This window comes from Crocodylus porosus, unplaced genomic scaffold (genome assembly GCF_001723895.1).
Source record: "Crocodylus porosus isolate Cpor-Errol unplaced genomic scaffold, CroPor_comp1, whole genome shotgun sequence".
In the NCBI taxonomy this organism is placed as follows: Eukaryota; Metazoa; Chordata; order Crocodylia; family Crocodylidae; genus Crocodylus; species Crocodylus porosus.
Window position 1 is genome coordinate 11,826,842 of NW_017728947.1, and position 20,444 is coordinate 11,847,285.

At 44.0% G+C, this 20,444-nt stretch overlaps 1 protein-coding gene across 1 annotated transcript in view; it reads left to right on the plus strand.

The window, feature by feature from the left end:
• The first annotated feature begins 13,870 nt into the window (after window positions 1-13,870).
• Window positions 13,871-20,444, plus strand: part of LOC109321085 (vitamin D 25-hydroxylase) — a 37,924-nt gene continuing 31,350 nt past the window's right edge. Inside the window, exon 1 of the mRNA XM_019551406.1 lies at window positions 13,871-14,263. Coding sequence (XP_019406951.1) covers window positions 14,057-14,263 — 207 coding nt within the window. The 5' untranslated portion in view covers window positions 13,871-14,056. The remainder of the gene's footprint in view (window positions 14,264-20,444) is intronic.

Sequence of the window (20,444 nt, forward strand, 5' to 3'; positions counted from 1 at the left end):
TCTAAATTGGACAAAAGGGTTGAATGTTTCCTATATCTATTTGAAAAGTTAGATCAGAATGTACAATTGATCTTGTTAAACAAAATATTTACAAATTCACACACACATAGATACCACATGGTTTCATACATTAATCTGACTGCTTGCAAAAGTCAGGGTCCCATTATTGCGTGCACCCTATATACGAAAAGCATGTCTGCAAAAGTCTGGTGGAGAAACTACAGGGCAAAGTAAGTGTAGCATAGAATATGAGGAGGAGAGCTTATACAACCTTTCTTCCTGAGAGAAGCCAAGCAAGTTCGAGCAGCTCCAGCATTGGGGTTGGTCAGGAAACCAGGAGCACAACAATCAGGTTTCTATTTCACCTAGTAGATGGCCAAAATGCAAGTGACAGCCTACTGTGAGTTGCTCAACTAAAGTGTAAAAGTGGCCACGGGTGGGTAATAGAATCACTCCTAATCAGGTAACTTGTCAGAGGGGCCTGTGGTGCCATCAAGATAGGAGGGAATGCCTGGGTGCCTCAGATCTTCATAGTACACAGGGCAGCTGAAGCAGAAAGATAAGCAATTAGAGTGGAGGTGGCTATTAATCTGTGCCAAAGTCAGCAGATTGTGGCATAGATCCTCCTTAAAGGACTAGGGTATAGCAGCAGTAGCAGTGACAAAGGTTTTCTTCTCCACTGCCATTGCATCTGCAAAGGGCTATCTAGCAGAACTCATCTGGATAGTGAATAACCTAGTTAATCTAAGTTGTCTCTGGCTGGAAATCAAGTCTTCTCCAGACCACTATGATGAGTTTGCTATCTGCTTTTCAGACAAAACTGCTCCCATCCAGCATGGCTTGGACTGCCACTTTTGTTGCAGACTTTGTGTTCATGGAAGCTTGGTCCTGTCTGGTTTCAACTGCTGTCACACCCTGATGCAGAGGATACACTCAGGGAGGTGAGAGCAATCAGCTGTGAACTGGACCCATGCCCACCTTGGCTTCCAAAAGCCGGCTCGGGGAGAATGGGATCAGTGCTAATAGGGGTTGTCAGTGCCTCCCTCTGGGAGGGCAGGGTACTGGATGTTCCTTAAGTCTGTGATTGTCTGGCCTCGACCCAGCCACTTGTTGCCCCACTTTCAGCCTCCCCTTTTTGGGGGAAAGTCATTGAATGGGTGGCTGTCTGACAGCTCCAGGCATATTTGGAAGCTATTGGATTCCTGGACCCTTGTTAGTCTGGCTTTCATTCCAGATATATCACAGAGACTGCACTCATGGCCTTTGTCAGTGACCTTCACTTGGACATTGACAGGGGAACTTACACCCTGTTGATCTTACTAGGTCTTTTAATAGACTTCGATACAGTTGTGAGGTGCTAAACAGCATTTATGTGACCTGGTGGGTATATACTGGATCATTCTAGATTGATTTCAATCCTTCCTAACCAGGTTCTCAGAAGGTGGTAAGGAGCAAGCGTTTGCTGTCACTTTGGGATCTTTCATGTGGGGTTCCCCAGAGCTCTATCTTGTTGCCGTTCTTGTTTAAAGTGGGTGCATCTAGACAAGATGTTTACTGACCAGTTGACTAATTAGCTGCACAGTAAATGTCTTGGGGTCTACACATGTAGCTCTATTAGGATGGAGTAAACTCATTTACTCTGCAGCAAGATAGTACTTGTAAATACAAGTACTTGAAAATACAAATATTATCCTGCTGCAGAATAAAAGGCTCTGCAGCAGTGCATGTATAGATATTGCCTCAACTAGCTGCAAGCTGGCTGTGGACACTGAAGCACCCTGGTGCCCCAGCCAGCTCCTTCACAGCATGTTGAACCAGGGGAAGCAGCTCCGAGCTGGCAAGCTGATCCCCAGGCTCCCTGTCAGCCAGGGCTGCTCTTCCCCAGCTCAACGTGCTATGCATGAATAAACTCTGGAGCTTATTGCTCTGGAGTTTATTGTTCCCAGGTGCACATTCAAATGGTGCACCTAGGCCCAATAAAGTCTGGAGCAATAAGCTCCACAGTTTATTCATACTCCACAATTGCAAGAGTACATGCGCCCTGTACAGGTGCACACATACCAGCTGCTGAGAAAGATTAAGCAGACATTTGAAGTGAGTGTTAACAGCATGTTGATACAGCCTTCTATGAAATATGAATATGCTATATGCTAAGGACACTCAGTTGGTGACACCAAGTACTTGCTCTTTTTCTCATCTGTCCTGGGCTCTGCACTCTTATCCTTTCCCAATGTCTGGCTGCTATTTGGGATTACATGTGGGTGAACCAACTGAAGCCAAATCCAAACAAGACAGAGGTGATGGTGGTGGCTAGGTGACTTGACCTCAGGGGATCAGATGGGACTTGAACTGGGACACTTATCATTGATAGGGTTCAGCTGCCCCTTCTCTCCAAGGTTTGCAGCCTTGGAGTGCTCCTGGATTTTCTGCCGCATCTGGAGCTTCAGGTGGCAGTAGCTAGGAGTGTTTTTCACCAACTCCATCTGGTGAGAAGGCTGTAACTCTTCCTGTCAAATGTGAATCTGAGAGAGACAGTTAGTTGTGTTAGTCTGAAGTCAGGCAGAAGGCAGGGTAGAATTGCACCTTATTGAGTAACTACATTAGAGATGCATAAGCTTTCATAAGCCTATATATCTCTGATTTAATTAGTCTATACAGTTTGTATCTGGGCAGTATAATCCATGCTTTCTTAGGCACAAAGCTATGCTTCTACAATGTGCTCTATGTTGGGCTGCCATTAAGGACTATCTAGAAGCTGCAGCTGGTACAAAACATGGTAGCTTGCTTTCTGACAGGGTTTGGTCACCAGGAACACATAGCTCCATTGCACCATAGACTAACTATACTGGCTTCCAATAGCTTTCATGGTACAATTCCAGGTGCTGGTTTTGACCTACAGGGCCCTAAATGACCTGAGCTTGGTATACCTAAGGGACCACTTTTGCCCTTATGCCCCACAGTCCCTGAGGTCAACTGAAAGAAACCTCCTGCAAATATCATCAGAGTACCAAGTTTGCTTTGAAAAAACACATGGAAGATCACTTTCAGCAGTTGCTCCTCAACTTTGGAACTCTCTCCTGCTTGAAGCCCAACAGAGCCTGAGCCTTGGTATCTTTCAGATGCACTGTAAGACCTTCCTATTTGGGCATTTAACAAACAAGGTTAAGCTGGGATATTGTTTGGGGAGTTTTTGTTTTATATTTTATTTTAATAGTCTCTCTGTTCTTATCAATTATTTTGTTTCTTTCTGTAAGTCACCCTGAGCTTTTGTTGGGAAGGGTGGCATATAAGCCTAATAAATAAATAAATGTCCCCATTATAGGAATAGGGAGGCATGTGCACATTTCTGAAGGACACCCCTATCCTTATGACAGGGGTACTTACATGCCCACAGAAGGTAACAGAAATTATGAGATATGGCTTTTTCTGGTTTAACAAACCTATGAAATATGATAACTCCTTGCAAATATAGCTGACTGGAGACTATCATTTAGAAATGTAAAGATATTCCGATGTTATGGGTGTGTTAAAAAGAGTGTTGTTTAATTCTCAGAGATAAAATCTACATGTGATCTTGTGTTTGCCAGTACTCTTACGAAATGCCTATCTCATGATTTTCTTGAGTAACTAGTAGGCATATTTCATTCACAGATCTAGACAGATCTCATTCCCTTTCAGAGGAAAAGGTTTTACTTACCATTCTGTAAAAATACTGTTTTCTTATAGGATGTGTTATTTATAATGATTGCATGACTAGACCAGACGTGCGTTAGAACACATACAAACAACCATTTAGAAAATGACCTAAAATTGAAGGCAAATGGCTGTCACCTGAGAGAGACTTTTTGTATACATTTTCTAACAATGTGTATTAAATAGAAGTGTTAGATATTCTGAAAGCACAAATCCATTCCTATGGGCGTTACTGAGACAAGATATGGGGCAGTAATTAACATTAACACATACACAAATTTCTGAGATATACAAATGGTAATTAGAAATTATTCCTTTAAGAGTGTAATAGGGTACACCATGTGCTAAGCCAACATAACTAAAAGGTGAAACATGACAATTATTTCCTGTTATTGGATTGACTTTTTTTCCTTTGGTTCTAGGATTTTTGGATAAAAAATATTTTATGTTAAGATGATAATTATGAAAATGTTTAAAAAGTATTTAACTAAGATAAATGCTTTAAAAGACTTCCTTGTTTTGCTACAGTTTTTGTATTAATAATCAGAAAACACGTTAAACTTGCTGCTTTAAGTTTCCTCAGTGATTTGGGCCTACTGGGTACTGGCAGAAGTCAAAGACTAATAAGTTTAAAAAAGCTCATCAGAAAATTATTAAACATAAATACAGACTAGAGAAATGGTTAATATAGTACTAATCTTTTAATTTTAAAACAGAATAGTATCAATTTAATAAAAATAATCCTGTAGTTAAAAGATGTGTTTTTACTAGTTAGACAAAAATATTTGTGAATCAGCAAAGGTCACTGGGAATTAAGAGGAAGATAAACTTCTTATAGGTCCTTAGTAATGGAATAAAAAATAACAGTGGCTTGATACAGAAAAAAATTGATTCCTTCTTCTGAAGAAATCAATAGGGTTTAGCTCTTGGGTCCATTTTAGTCTTCCTCTGTGACCCATCCTAGAGTGTCTTGAGCTGTTTACATATGCTGACAGCTTTCAGATATATTACCCATCCTGGTCCTCCACCCTTAATTAAATCATGCCTCTAATAGTGATTCCCATAGTGCATTGGTCCTTCATCTGCTGCTATCCTACTCAAGTCTTTTCTCTAATCAATTTAACTCTATACATCCCATCCAAAATGCTGTTGCCAAAATCACCTTTTCTTTTCTAAAGGCTTATCTTTTCTGTCTCTTTTTTTCACTGCAGAAAATCATGCCCAATTCAACCCATCCACTGGGTGCATTTGAAATATTTTTAAATAATAGAGGAATATAGAAGATTTAAAATAAAATTTAATCAAAAAACTAGCATTACTTCCTACCATCCCACATATCATTTGAACCTCAGTCAGGTGACTAACACAACTCAATACTCCCCTACTACACTAGACAGAAATATTCCTCAGTCCTCACTAGCTCACCAAAGAAATGTGCATCACATTAAACATTATATACAAGCCCCTCATAGTGCCAGACTGTGCAGCTGTTAGTGCACAGTCCTGGAGCCGTTCAGCTGTTTCTGACACTGCTGAACAGTAGCAACAAGCTGCTGTGCAGTAGCTCATTGCTGCTGCACAGTAGTGTCAACATCACAGTTAGTGCCTGCTGAAGCTACGTCGCCATAAAAATGAGCTACAATGATGTAGTTCATTGCTACCTCAATGTAGCATCTTGTGTAGATGCGCCCACTAGTATCTGCTCTACTAATGACAGCAGATTAGATACCCCATACAGATCGCACTTTTACACATGACTTTCTAACTTCTTTCCATGCTTCCCATTATATTTTAAACATCTTCTCCAAACATATTTACTAAACTCTTTTCTTCACTTCATTCATACTGCCTCAAACTTATTTCAGTCATCTTATCTCTGGGAATCACTGGAAGGGAAAGGCAACAATCATCACTATGTTCATAGCTAAGACCTTGTCTACATGGATTATTTACTGGTTTGCATCAATGAAAACACATCTGTACCCACACAATGCAATTCCACAGTATAATGTAACTGACAAATTATGTTTTTGGTCCTATTGGAATCAAACATAATTTTGCCATATAGGAAAAACATCATATCAATATGTGTATGGACACTAAGATACTTTGAACTATTTTGATGGTCTCCCAGCTACCTTCCCCCATTTCTTTGCACCATGCCTTGACCCACCCTGCTCTATTTACCTGTATATCTTTACTACTCCATGTCATTGTGATTGAAGGTCAGTTCCCTGTTTAAGTGCTGGTGAATAATAAGGTTTTATCCATTTGTGTACTCTAGAAAATATAATTCGTGATAAGTATATGAAGCATTTTCTTCTAGTGCTGTGCAATGTCTCCTCATTGAGCCCCTAACCAAAACCATGCTAAGGTTGTGGGTTTCGTGATCCTCTGGGGAGAGATGAAGGTCCAGGAAATCTGGAGTCCAGATATAGAAAGACAGACATTTCTGAGGAAATCCCCAAAGGCAGGGTGAACAGGATCAGAATGAGAATGCCATGCAGTGCAGTATTAACATAAGGGACATAAGAATAGCATGCAAGAAGCGAGGGACAAAAAGCAAATCTGCAGCTGCACTTGAGCCACCTGTCTATCTGATAACAAGTTGGACAAGATTTGGCACAGAATGATAGTATTGACCTGCACTTTTTCTCAGCCATAGTTGATATATAAAAGGATGCTGATGGCTATGTTATCAACCACCACGCACAGATATGTGCCTACTAGCTAGGAGCTCTTCAATGTACAAGACCTATAGAAACTGACCTGGACAACCTATTCCTCAGCCCCCACTGCCAGCTATCATTTTGTCCCTATATACACTCAGGCTTCCAGCAGTGGTGAAGAAGAGGTTGGGACTGCATGCTGTGATACACAGCTGGTATTATTTTTTTATCCTAGAGCTGCATGCCACCATTTGGGTGGACATGACCTAGTAACTTTCTTAAATTCCACCCCATGTCTCTGAGTTACAACCTTCTTCTTCTGGATACTTAAAATGATGACTGCATTGAGCAGGAATGCAATATTAGCTTAACAGCTGCAACTCCACCCCACTCACTTTTTTTTCTCAGGTCAATCTTCTATTCTAATCAAGACACCTTTCTGTTTCAACATTGCTGTGCACTCAGACTAGAGATCTTGCTGCTTGTGGCTGTTTTGTCACTCATGCTAAAGCTGACCTGTTCCCCCACCCACCATATTGCATGCTTACATGTTAACTACATCAGATTAAGAAAAGAATAATTTACCATGGAAATATGTTTATTGGGAGCATACTATACTTCTTCCTGAGATATGGTAAAGGTTTCCCTTGCCAAGCATGGGGGTAGGTTCCTGAAAGTTCCCATGGTTGGCAAAACCGTGGTTGGCAAAACTGGCAGAGATGGCGGGGATGGGCTGTGGGTCCTTCCCCATCTCTGCCATTTTTGAAGGGCACTAGCAAGGCAAGGGGGGGAGTGAGAAGCATGAGCAGGGCCAAGGTGGCTATGGAGGGTATTTTCCAAGTGTACCCTCCCCCTTCTCTAAAGCATGGATATTCAAAACCATGGTTGGCAAACCGTGGTTAGTGAGGGAAACCTGTATGCATTTTGATGAAGCCAGAAATTAAGTCAGTTAATCAGTTTAAATCTTATCAGTACTAGTCTTAGCAAGGTAATTTCTTATCAGTTCAATTCTTAGAAATTTACTGCTCAGTAGAGGTCTTAGCAATCTCAGTACAAAGCAACTCAAAAGTCCAGAACAGAAATACATAAAATCCAGACAGGGAGTACAGCACATGTAATGCTCCTAGCAGGGCACTAATACTGCAAACTCCTATTACATATGACACTCTTTGTAAAAAGAAATACTAATGGCACAGCATCCCCCAAGATGTTTACAAGGAGTGTGAAATTAATTTTAGATACAGCAAATGGTCTGATAGGTTTCTGGAACTCACGGTAGGGGTGACATCTTTTATTAGACCAGCTAGATGTTTACAAAAAAAATCTTTATTTGCAAGCTTTCAGAAACAAGCACCCTTCTTCAGACTATTCCAACTTTTCTCTGAGCCTAATCCACATCAGATGAACTGTTCCAAACAGGAGATTTTACCACAACTTAAGCTCTCCTATGAAATATGAACTTTCACTTTTACCTGGGAGAACTTTTACAATCTTTTCTCCTATGCCTGAAAAAGGGTGCTTGTGTCCAAAAGACTTTAAAAAAAAAAATCTAGTTGTTCTAATAAAAGATATCACCTCTACCATGAGTTCTGATTCTTTTTTGTCTCTAGATCAATACAGCTACAACCTGGATACCTGATAGTTTTATAACATTACAAGGCAGGACTTCCTTCACATTGTTTTCCTAATGAGTGATTTCTGGAAGAAAAGGTAGAAAAGAGCATACCATGCCCAGAATCTATCAATTCTGGGGTGACATCCCAGGGATGGTGTCTTGAAACTGTTAGATGAAGAAAAAATATCTTTGCTATCAAAGAAACTGAATAATGAACTGCCTGTTACTTTTCTCCCCTTACAAGTTCCACACCTGAGGTATCCAGACACTCAAGGATACCACTCTTAACAATTGCCCAAAGTCTACTGAACTTTCAAGTGAAGAAGAAAAAACAAAAAAGAAATGTTTAGTAACCTTGTGGAAGCCTCTGAAAAACAAGCAAGGGCTCAGGTTTCTCAAAGATACCAAAGAAATACAAGAAGCAAAAAGATGGAGAGACCAAGAGACAGGTTTTTGTGACTAAAGAAAAGGTAGAGGATGAGCTTATTATGACCAACTAGCTGGTGGAAAAGGAGCTAGCTGTAGCAGAGTGATGTTGTGTGAAGCAGAATCTTGCTGTGATATAGGAATTTATAGAAAGGGACAGCGAGATGCAGAGGCAGCTGATGGAGATAATGAATATGTAAATATTACTGCTGGCAATCATATTTTATCCCAGTGCCCACTGACTTTCTGCCTCCTCCCCTTTTGGTATTGCCTTACAATCCACATAGCCTTCACACTTCATCTGTTTCTACAGACTCTGGAGAACTCCCCTTTTTGGAAGCAGCATTGCATTCACCACTAGAACCCACAATCACAACACCTTTCTGTATGTTAACCAAAAGAGTGCCCTGTTCCCTTATGCCCCAAAATCTGAATACAGAGAATAAGCACCCCAAGGCTGGTGGGAAGCAACACTGAAACAGCACAAACAATGAAAGAACATCTACCACATTTTTAGAAATTACTGAATATATACAAAAGTATTAGGTAAGGCACATGTCTAAAACAGTATGTCCTTTTCTCAAAGTAGGTATACGAGGAGTCCCTAACACTGTGATTGTCACTTAGCCCCTAGTGATTGTCACTTAGATGAAAATGTCTCATGGGTGCTCAAAGTGTACTGTGTCTCTGAATAATGGCAAAGCTGGCCACCTGTAAGACCAGGAAGGAGGCTCTGGCCAGAAGGAGCCCAGGCAAGTGGGGGACTGCTTTCCTAGCCCTATTCCACTCATGTATCCAGACAGAGTTTCACTGGTCAGTGTCCACAGGCTCCCTTAACTCCTTCAGGGGGGCAGCGGACACTGGCTAGTATGCTGTATTCAGTGTCCCCTTCTGCTGTCCTACTTATTAACCTATGACTTCACTCCCATTCCTGTTTTCTTTTTTGTTGTCCTACATCTTATTTGATGTGTCCCCAGTGGCCTACGTTAGTAAGGGAAGCTTATAGCTCCCATGATAGGCAATAGCCCATGATCTGGTCCAGACAGATCAACTAGGCCTGTAAAAAAAAGAAAGAAACAACCCTCCCCCCCACAGCTCTCTGAATCTCTACTTTCCTACTCCCTGCAAGGTTCTCCCTCTTGCCCTCACAGACATTGTACAGAACACAGTGTGCAGCTCGATCGGGGTGGGCAAAATGCGGCCTGGGGGCCAGATGCGTCCCACCAGGCCATTCTATCTAGTCGATGGGGCCCCTAAAAAATTTAGAAAATTAATATTAATCTGCCCTGGGCTGCCTGTCACGCAGCCCTCGATGGCTTGCCAAAACTCAGTAAGCGGCCCTCTGCCCAAAATAATTGCCCGCCCCTGAGCTACAGCATAATCTGAAGATAAATGGACATTTGGTCTGACCCAGTATGGCAGTTCTTATGCTCTTATGTAGTAGAGGGCAAGAAAGGTCTCCTAGAATAGGAGAAGGAATGTGAAACATCATTAGTGTTCATGATATTAGCTAGAATAAGTAAATCATTTTTATTAAAAAAAAAGGTGAGGCTTCCTGAAAAAAAGTTCATAATTCTAGAATTTTCAAACCACACTGTCTTAATGTTGCCAAACCTATCTCGATGGTCAAATAGGCATTGGGGTTCAATAGAGAAATACTCCTGTCTATGAATTTTAAGGCTGATGTGGAGGACAAATACTAGGAATAAGTTATGTCACTTGTTTCAAAACAAGAGGGGCACTCTATGAATAAAAAGTCAATAATAATCTCCTGTGGATTAACAAACCTTTCAACATAGAGTCATATCTTTTTAATAGTGGCAAACATATCAACCCCAAGAGTCAACCTTCCTATGCAAAATTGGTTAGCAGTGGTCCTGTAGCAATCAGGGGTTGCAAGCCTTGGCCAGAACACTTCTGAAAAGGTAAGGGAACTCTTACAGTTTCATAGTTTTATAGCTGTATTTCTTATATTGCTGTGATACTTCAATCTGAAATAAGTTCCCTGTAGACTTTTAGGAAAGTGCCTTTTGTCATCCTGAAGATCTGCAACTACTGCATTTGGGAAATCCTCCTCCCACCACTGTGTTTGTTTTGTGCCCAGAGATGGCAGCACAGTGAAGCTGTTCCAAGAAAAATCCCTCTGAAGCAGTTCCTCAATTTTGTTCTCCTCCGCATTTTCAGGTGCATTCTTGCCCTCCTTTGATGCAGCTGCAGACTGGGCAAGGAAAACTATAGCTGTAGCCATAGTTGCTGCTGGAAAAACTGTAGCCAAACCTGGTTAGTAGAGAGTTAGTGGGCTTGCCAGCCTGCAGTTGTCCAGCAGCCACACATCACAGAAATCTGCACAAACTGATTGAGTATGCCTAGCTACAAGAATGTACAAGCATTATGTATGTACTGATCTATTAAGAGTTTGAAAACGGTACCAGTTACCTAAAAAGGTATATCATGGGACAGTGGAAGGACTCAAAGTCTTTTCAGAGGTTGACACCTGGATATGGAATGCAATGACTTTCAGCCATGACTTTCACCTCCCCACTATAAATCCCACCATGAGCTGCAGAAAAAATCCTGCTTAGGGCTCACAAGCAAAGTAAAAGAACAGGGGATACAAGCTTCAGTCATGATGCTGAGTGCATAACCTGGAAGATTTTGCCTCCTTGCTTAGAAACAGTTATTCATAGCAAAGGCCAGCTGTTCATTTAGAAGTGGCTGCAGCGTGCCATTTGGTAGGACGCAGTTACGATGAAGCATCTCACTTAGAAGTATATCCCCATGTTGACAAAATCTTTGTAACAATCTCTGCATCATTCCTTTCTCCTTTCCCCTACTTGGACTTTTGTTTTATTCTTTTATAAACTTCTACCCCAATCACGAACAGAAAAACATACACTAATAAAAAAGTGTTTGTACTGAAATTTTGTTTATACTGTCAGATAGCCAACTTTGTTGGAACATATTTGTTTGTCCCCTACTCCTATTTTCATTCCTCCAGTTCAGAAATATATTTTACCTCACTTCATGGGCAGGCTCAAGTAAAATCTGATGCCACAGAAGAGCAATACAGGCATGCGGTTTGCATGTTTCTCCTCGCAACAGACAACATTGAAATACATTTAGTCATTAATATTTAATTTATTATGAATATTAAATTACTAACTTCATCAAATATGTTCATTTTATAACATTTGACTCAAAAAAGATTTTTTAAAATACCTTATCGCCTTGAGTAACTGTACTTCCCAAACAATAACATGTTCTACCAGGATGGGGGAATTTTCAAAAGCAGATAAATGACTTAGGAACCCAATCTCATTAAAAATTAAATCACTTAGGAATTTGTGTAAATTTTACCAATAGCCTAGTTTGAAAACTTCTATTCAGGTTTTACCGGTCCAACACTTATTATGTGATAAGAAACCTGGGGAACCATTTTGCCTCAGTAAAGCATTTTGGGCCATAAGAAATATATTCCCAAAGCATTCTGCAATGGTGCAGTGGACTAGATCAGTGGTTGGTTGACATTTCTGTAGTAGAGGACCAGACCAATCCAGCTCAGGTCTGAGGAAGGCTGGCAATAGGACCTACCCACCACTGCTGTCTGGGCACAGTGGGGATGAAGTTCCTCATGGTCCAATGTGCTTCAGGCTGCTGCTGTTGAACTCTACCAAAGCTTCCCAGGTGTTTGGGCTAGATCTCATCGATCCTATAACTGAGGCCCTTCCAACACTTATGCTTCTATGATAACCTTGCATCTTGTCTCAAACCCCTTTATTAAATTGTACAGAAGAAAAAGCTTCCAAAGACCCAAACCCCAATGCTTCTTTTCAATTTACAACTATTTTCATTGACTTACAATGAAAGGGGGGAAAATGTATTGCCCAAAGGCTTGTCTAACATCTCTCCCAGCTATAGAATGTGTCCAATAAAAGATATAAATACATCCTTGCATCTTGTATATTTCCTGGACTCTTGGGTTTGCAAAATCCTTCAAACTCTACTATTCATTGACTTACACCAGCAGTTCTCAACCTTTTTAAATCCAAGGCATCCCTCAGGAGACTCAAGGCACTCCTTGAGAGATTCAAGGCACTCCTCAGGAGACTCAAAGCATATGATTATCAAGGATGATAAGGCACCATTGGTGATGCGTAGGGGATGCACGTGGGTACATGTGCAACCTCTGCAAAAACATGCTGCCAACACTGGCTGGTCGGAGCTCACCACCCATCCTGTCCTCCGCCGCCAACAGCATCGCAGCTGCCTGCAGGAGCTCCCTGCTTGCCATCACCACGCTTCTACCGCCGACAGCCCTGTTGCTGCCGGTGGGAGCTTGCTATGCCCGCCCAGCCTCTGGCACTCCAGCGTTCATGTAAGGCACCCCTTTATAGACTCAAGGCACCCCTCAGTAGACTCAAGGCACTTCTCAAGAGACAAGGTATACGATTATCAAGGATGATAAGGCACCCCTTATAGACTCAAGATACTTCTCAGGGCACTCAAGGCAGTCCTCAGTGGATTCAAGACAGCCCTTGACATACTCAAGACACTTTTCAGTAGATTCAAGCACCTCTGAATAGACGCAAGACAACCCTCAGGAGGCTCAAGGTAACCCTTGATAAACTCAAGGCACTCCTCAGAAAACATCAGCTTTGAATCTTAGAAAATGAGGGCTGGAAGGGACTGCAGGAGGTCACATCTACTTCAACCCCCTGCTCAAAGCAGGATCAGCCCCATTAGATCATCCCAGCCAAGGCTTTGTCAAGCTGGGCCTTAAAAACCTCCAAGGATGGAGCTTCCACCACCCCTCTAGGTAACCCCCTCTAGTGCTTCACCACCTAAACCTAAAATTCCCTTGCTGCAACTTAATTTGCACTTGCTTGACTAGGGGCAAATACTAAAGCAATTCTGCTGCAACAGACTCAGAAAGTGCCTGTTTTTAGTACTCCTGGAGTCCTACTGGAAATCTCGAGGTTTCTCCTCTGAACTGCGTTTGCCCCCTCACAGGGCTGACACAGTGTGGCACCCCTGGGGCACCCTTGACAAGCTGCACTGGAATCGCTGAATTCCTTGTCTTCCTGTACACTATTTGATTTTATTGAGGGGGGCAAAGTGCTTCCCTAACTCCTCTCACGGTGGGGGTTTGAGGGCAGTGGCCAGTGCACCCTGGGGCAGTTGGGATGCTTCCCAGCTCCCCTCAGCTGGGGGGCAGCCCCGGGCCTAGCTGCCAAGTATAATCTTATGCCACAGGGGAGCAACACAGGGCAGCAGTTTGTCCGTTTCTCCTCCCAACAGGCAACACTGAACTGCATTTAGTCATGAGTACTTCATTTATTAATTATGATTGCCATAATTATGAAAGCCAGCTCATAATTATGAACAAGCCGTTGCCTGACAGACGCGCACGCCCAAAGGAGGCCAGAAAAGTGCAAGGGCAACTACTTCAACGCCCCGGAGTCCCCCGTAACCGCTCTAACAGCTCTGAACGTGCGCGAGGGAGGATCCGAAGGGCCCACTCAGCCAATCAGCTCTCGAGTCGCTTGACGCGCCAGACCGACGGCCAATCAGCGTGCGCGAGGGGGCGGGGCCCCGCGGGCTAGGAGAAGGCAGGGCGGGGAGGCGGGAGTCAGGCGCTGGCCGCCGTTGGGGGATGTGGGAGTTGAGCGTGGCGGCGGCGCTGGGCTGCGCCCTGGTGCTGCTTGTGCTGTCGCTGGTGGTGAGGCAGCTGCTGAAGCAGAGGCGGCCGGCCGGCTTCCCGCCGGGCCCCGCGGGGCTGCCGCTCATCGGCAACATCCACGCCCTGGCCGCCGAGCAGCCGCACGTCTACATGAGGAAGCAGAGCCAGCTCCATGGGCAGGTAGCGCGGCGCCTCAGTGGCGGGCGAGCGGGAACGGGCGGGGGCGGGGCGAAGGGCCCAGTCCGGGTCCGCCCCTGTGGCTCTAGGGACGCCTACCGGGGCGGCAGGAGCTCCTCCGGTCCGAGCAGGAGGTGCCTGTCAGGCTCCAAGGGGGTGTTAGGTCTAGTGGTTAGAGCCGGTGGTGTCAGTCAAGGGAGAGGGGGCGCAAGCCAAGGGGATGCCGGGCTTCACAGCCAAGCCAGAAGGGTTGCCAGGAGCAGAAGCTGGGGAGAAAGCCAGGGTCAAACCAGGGGTCACGTGCGGAGACGGGGTTACTGGAAGCAGATGTCTGGAAGCAAGATGAGGTCAAACCAGGGCTCCGAAGTTCAGGGGCTGGGTACACAGGGCAGGGACGTAGGAAGAGGCACGGACCAGAGCTGTGCTCAGATTGAGGCCTAACCGTGTCCTGTTGTGGGCCTGGCGGACAGGACCAGTACACGGGAGCCCCGCTTCTGGGGGTCTTCAGGGAATGGCATTCAGTGAGGCAGCACTTAAAGCTCAGGAGTTTCACAGTCGCAGTCCCTAGTTCTGCTGGGCAGGTGTGCAGAGCCCTCCATGGCTGCGGTGCAGGGTGGCATCTGGGAAATGGGTAGAGCACCATACCACTTTTCACTGCTGTCTGGATGGCGCCTGTGTAAGAGGACTGTTAATCACAGTGGAGGACACCTCGATGGTAGTAGAGAAGAGCCCACCATTCACGTTACAGAACAGCCTCCTGGGAAAGTGTCAGTATTTCCATTATTTGTGGCAACAAATGTCCCTCCATGAGGAGCACAGACAGGACCAGTATTCATCCTCCAATGGGGTGCAGAAAGCACCAACACTTATGGGAAAACTCTCACATGTGGTGTTGAGAATGGCACTGATCAGGGCAGTGCCAGAACAACAGTTATAGGCTGTTCAGGGTGCCTTGGGGTGTGGGGGGAATGTCAAAAGCCCCATCCATTTGCTTTTGCATTTTTTTATTAGACTTGTTAGATTAGAGTGCCACTGTTTCCGGTGAAAAATGCCCCTCTGGAAGAATGGCTGGAGTGCAGATGGTCAAGGCATGGGTGATTGCCTGCACAGTGAGGGATCAAGTTAAGCTGTAGTCAGGAACCAGAGTTGGGGTTGGAGAATATTAGGACTCGACCCATTCAGGGATCAAGGCACTGGCTAGGGCTGGGATAAGCAAGCTAAATTCAAAGTTGAACCAAGTCAAGAAGGTCAATCCTGGGATGGACAGAATCAAGAAACCAGGAGATCAAACAGAGCGTGAAGCCAGAGGGAGCACTAAAGCAGTTTTGAATCAAATTGGCCTGTCACCTGGATACTTCCTATTCCAGGTCAGGGGTTTGTTTATACATGTGAAATTGAGTTTCAGCTGCCTTCAGCCAGCCCCTCTAGTGACATGGAATAGACAGTGGTTTAGGTCCTACTGAAGACTTCATAGTAGCTTTGATGGACCTGAGTGGCTAGTTACAGAGTGTCAGACTGAAATGAGTATAGGAAATGATGGGGCACTTCTTAGAAAAAAAAGAGAGCGTGCATCCTAGGATAGCAACACACCAGTCTATAGAAGATTCTAAACTAGGTTTGAACTAATGCAAGTCAGTAAAAATACTGACCTGGTCTAAAGAAAGAAATCTGATGGTAGTGGAGCTATGGGAAACTATTAGGAACAAAGGAGACTTAACATGGAACAATAACAGGGCAGCGTGACAGATGTCTGATGCCTGCGTACAACCTTTTTTTTACAAAAAGGTTAACTGTAACCAGATTCTTTGTACATTTAGGTTTAAGGAGATAGGTGCAGGTTAAACGAATATATAAATTACTCAGCTGGATTCAAATTAATAGATTATGATGCAGTGTATCTTGGGGTACTTAAAGAGGTAACCAAAGCAGTGTTTGGAATATTAATTTTTATTCTGAGAACCTATGGTAAGTGGCAAACGTGATACCCATCTCTAAAAGGGAGGACCTGGGAAATTATAGACAACTCATTCTTACTTTGTTACTTAAGAAGATATTAAAGCAGATTATTAGACAAAGAGATTTATAAGCATTTAGAAGATGATAAAGTGATAAGCAACAGCCAACCTGGATTTGTTGAGAATAACCCTGTAAAACCAATCTAATTTCCTTCTTTGACAGGCTAACTGGCTTGATGGATAAGGGTGAACCAATAGATGTGATATATCTTGATGCTATATGTGGTATGTCTTTGACTTGGTCTCACTCTCACATAATATTTTCTTAAGCAAACTAGGGAATTATGGTCAAAATGAAATCACCAGACGGTGAGTGTACAACTATTTGAAAAAGACATGCATAGTGTGGTTATCCAGGTAGTGGGAGGGCACATGAAGGGAACTGGCCTGGGCCAGGTTCTGTTCAATATTTTCATTAATGACTTGGGTGATAAAATTGAGGATAAAGTAATAAAATTTATGGATGACACTAAGCTGAAAGAACTTGTAAGAACTTTGAAGAATAGGATCAGAATTCAAAATGGTCTTGATACATTACGTTACAGAAGTGGTCTGAAATCGATTAAATAAAATTTCAGTAAAGTCAAATGCAAAGTGCTATACCTCTTTGAAAGAAGGAACCAAGTGCACAAATATATTAACTATTAGGCAGCAGTACTGGAAAAAAAGGGATATAAGGGTTATAGTGCTCCCCAGACTACATATGAGTCAATCATGCTGTGGTTACAAAAAGGGTGAACGTTCTGGGTTGAACTGACAAGTATGAGACCAGGGAGAGAATTCTTCTGCTCTACTCAATAATGGTGTGGCTTTGACTAGATTTGTTATATCCAGGTTTGGGCACCAAAATAATGAAACAGTGACGCATGAAGAAAGGTTTGTAAATCTAGAAAAGACATGAGGGGAGCCATAAGACTTGTCCTTAAATATATAAAGTTATTTTAAAGGGTTCAGTGATTTTTCTTGAAGTTTACTGGAGTTAGGACAAGATATAATCACCTTCATTTCTAACAAAGATTACTTATGTTAGATTCTAGGTATATTTTAGCACTGGAATATGTTAGGTACAGAGGCTGTGGTATCTCCTTCACTGGAGGTTTTGAATAGCAGAGGATAAATGATAGAGTAGTATGTCTTATTGCTGGCCATCAAAATTGCCACTGTGTATGCACTGTAGATAGAACAGCAAGACCTAACTACAAATTACATGATGCAACATGCCATACTCTGTGTAATAGACTATCATAGTCCATGGTCCTAAGGTACCCAGTATTCACCAGATACTACATACAACAAATGTTAACGTAAGGTACAGAATGTATTGATGCAGATATCAAGACCTTGACAAAATATAAGCATGAAATAGCCCTGTACATTTATCAGGTAGCTTTATTAGCTAATGTCTTTGCTAAATATATTGATGCAGTGTGAAAAACAGTTCTATGTATTAGCCAATGAGGTATCATATGCCTTACCCCATCAGCTTTGAAACCTTTGCTCAGTATATTTCAGGACCCCATATCTGTCACACTGCAACTTTGTGTATTTGTCCTGCCCTTCACTTAGTGATTTCAGAAATATATACTTGACCATGATACTGAAGGAAAGAATTTGCCTACGAAGTTAAGGATGCAGTCAGAAGCGAAGCTCCCAGCTGTAACTCTGAATGATTTCCCCAAAGTGCTCTGAGTTACAATGTTACCCCAGACCAAACAGAAGTTTATTGTTGGTTCCAGGAGGGAGGGGAATCTAGCTGTGGGCTGGGAGCCTGCAACCAGGTTCCCATAGCAACAGCCACTACTCTCTGCCAGTGCTCCTTGTTTTCAGAATGGAAGGGTGGAAAAGCAGGAGAGAGAACTTCTTGGGGCTCCCCAGCTGATGGTGAAGGGTGGGGTGGATGAATTGGAACCCCTGCACCTTGGAGGGGCCTCCAGTGCACCTGTCCCACCGTCAGGGGGAGCTGAAAAAACCCCAGACTGAACTCCCTCCACTCCCTTCCCCCCCCCATTTAAGTAAACAGCAACAGGCTGGCAGCTCAGCAGACAAATGTTACAAAAGATGCTACATTCTGAAATGTCTTTATTTAATACCTCATGCAATGAGGGGTATAGGAGGGACTTGGCTGAACCCTGCACTTACTGGGGCAACAATCGCCAGCTCTCTCTGCAGGCAATGGACTCCCAGTCAGCCTCAAGGAGAAGCAGCAAACCTATGGGCCAGTAGCACACTCTGCCATGCCCCAGAGTGAGAGCTGGAAGTTAGGCACCAGAGGGGCCCAGAGCCCACCCTGGAAGAGGGTAAGTGGCCTTCACAGCCAGCACCACCTAGGACCTGGAAGCTGCAGGTGAAGGAGTTGATAAGCCCCTCTGGGGCTCTCAACACCTGGCAGCAGCCACAAGACACACTGGGGGCAGGCCAACCCAGAACTTCTTGCATAAAGCAGCACCAGCCCCAGAAGAGGGGCCAGGGTAGGCACTGGTCCATGCCACATCTCTACACCAGAGCTGAAGACCTGCAATCCAGGTCCAGCTTGATACTGGCCCTCCCTACAGAACCTTGACCATCCTGCTGGACCCCATGGGGTTCCCATAGAGGTTTGTAGTACCTGTGGCCCCCGACTACCTGAAGAGCTTGGCCTGGAGCAGGCCAGCCCGTGTGGACTAAGATCATATCAAGAGGCAAACCCCAAAGAGCCCCAACTGCCTGGAGAAAGGTGACCAAGGTATATTGCTGGGCCAAGGCGAGGCCTGAAGTAGTCTCAGAAACCATTATTTAAGTTGTATTAGTTCATTCATTTTCTTACATGAGCTGGATGCTGTTGACCCCAAAACTTTATCATGGGCTCAGCCAATCATGCTGACCCCAGGCTGCTCAGTTTCCTTTCTTCACAGACCCTTCTGCCTAGTAGAGGAAGCCAGATGCCTCGGAAGGCCAGGTGCCTACTTCAGTCACCAATGGAACATCTGAGTGGAAAGGGGTGGGGTGTAGGGAAGGCTGAGCCTCACAGACGACTCTTGGACATCATGACCTGCACCAGTCTCAACGAACCCTAGATGATTGTACCTATAAAAGATATCAGGAAGTGGTACCCTAAGTCATGGCAGGAAAGGTACAAAAATAGAGTCATTAAACACCCACTGAGCATGTGGCACATGGGTACTACCCTGGAGTGGCCACTTGTCCTGTGTCCCTCTACAGGGGGTCAGATTTTCACTCAATCTGCCATTTTTTAAGCTGTCTGCAGCCACATACTTGTGTTTGGTCACAGCAAAAAACTGCTTTCTGCGGCCAGATCAGGTTAAGATTGTCGCTTCTGTCTGCACCCTAGGACAAAGTCTAAGTCTGTTTATATTTTAAGAACAGACCAACAGACATCAAGTGAGACACAGCCTTGAATTAGCAAGAAACTTGTAACTTATCAACACATCTCTACTGCCACTACAGTCAACACTCTCCATAATGAAGCCATCAGAATGCATGGTTCCTACACATGCTTTCTCCAAAATGTGACATAACTGATCAAGTGTACCACTTGCTCTCACAGCAGCTAAACACTCACTATGCATCAGAATGAACTTTCACAGAAAAAAATATAAAGGAGAGATGCACAAACCATGAGGAACGCTTTTTTAAAGGAACAACCACTCCTTTTCTGACCTCGCTATCCTTATCCTCAAGGAAGTCTACCTCATACCTTTAAAGGGCAAACTTGGGAACGAAAATGCACAGGCTGGATGGACACTAAGGGTGCTTACAGAAGTTATCAAAAGGCACACTGATCATGCTGTAACTTTAAGCACTTCGTGTTAGCACAAAAAAGTTACGGTGTGATCGAAAGCAACAGATGTTTGGTGTCTGGTTGGGGCTTGCAGTCTTGATGTACTGGCCAAGGCCAGGAGGCAGGGGATGCTGTAACCTGCTCTGAGAGCTGGCCAGGACACCCCTCATCTCCAATCATGTTTCAACTGGCTGATTCCTAGCTGTGCCTGGTGGTATGTTTCCCTTCCTACCCAAAGACAGCAGCTGCCTGGGCTGGGATTCCCCTCATGTGGGGGAACAGTGAAATCGGTCACTGGAGACACGCTGTCTGGGGACAGGGTACTAGCCAGGGCCCACCCACCCCCAGTCGTGGTGCTATCGGGTGATTGATGGCTATGCCTGTGGCCTCA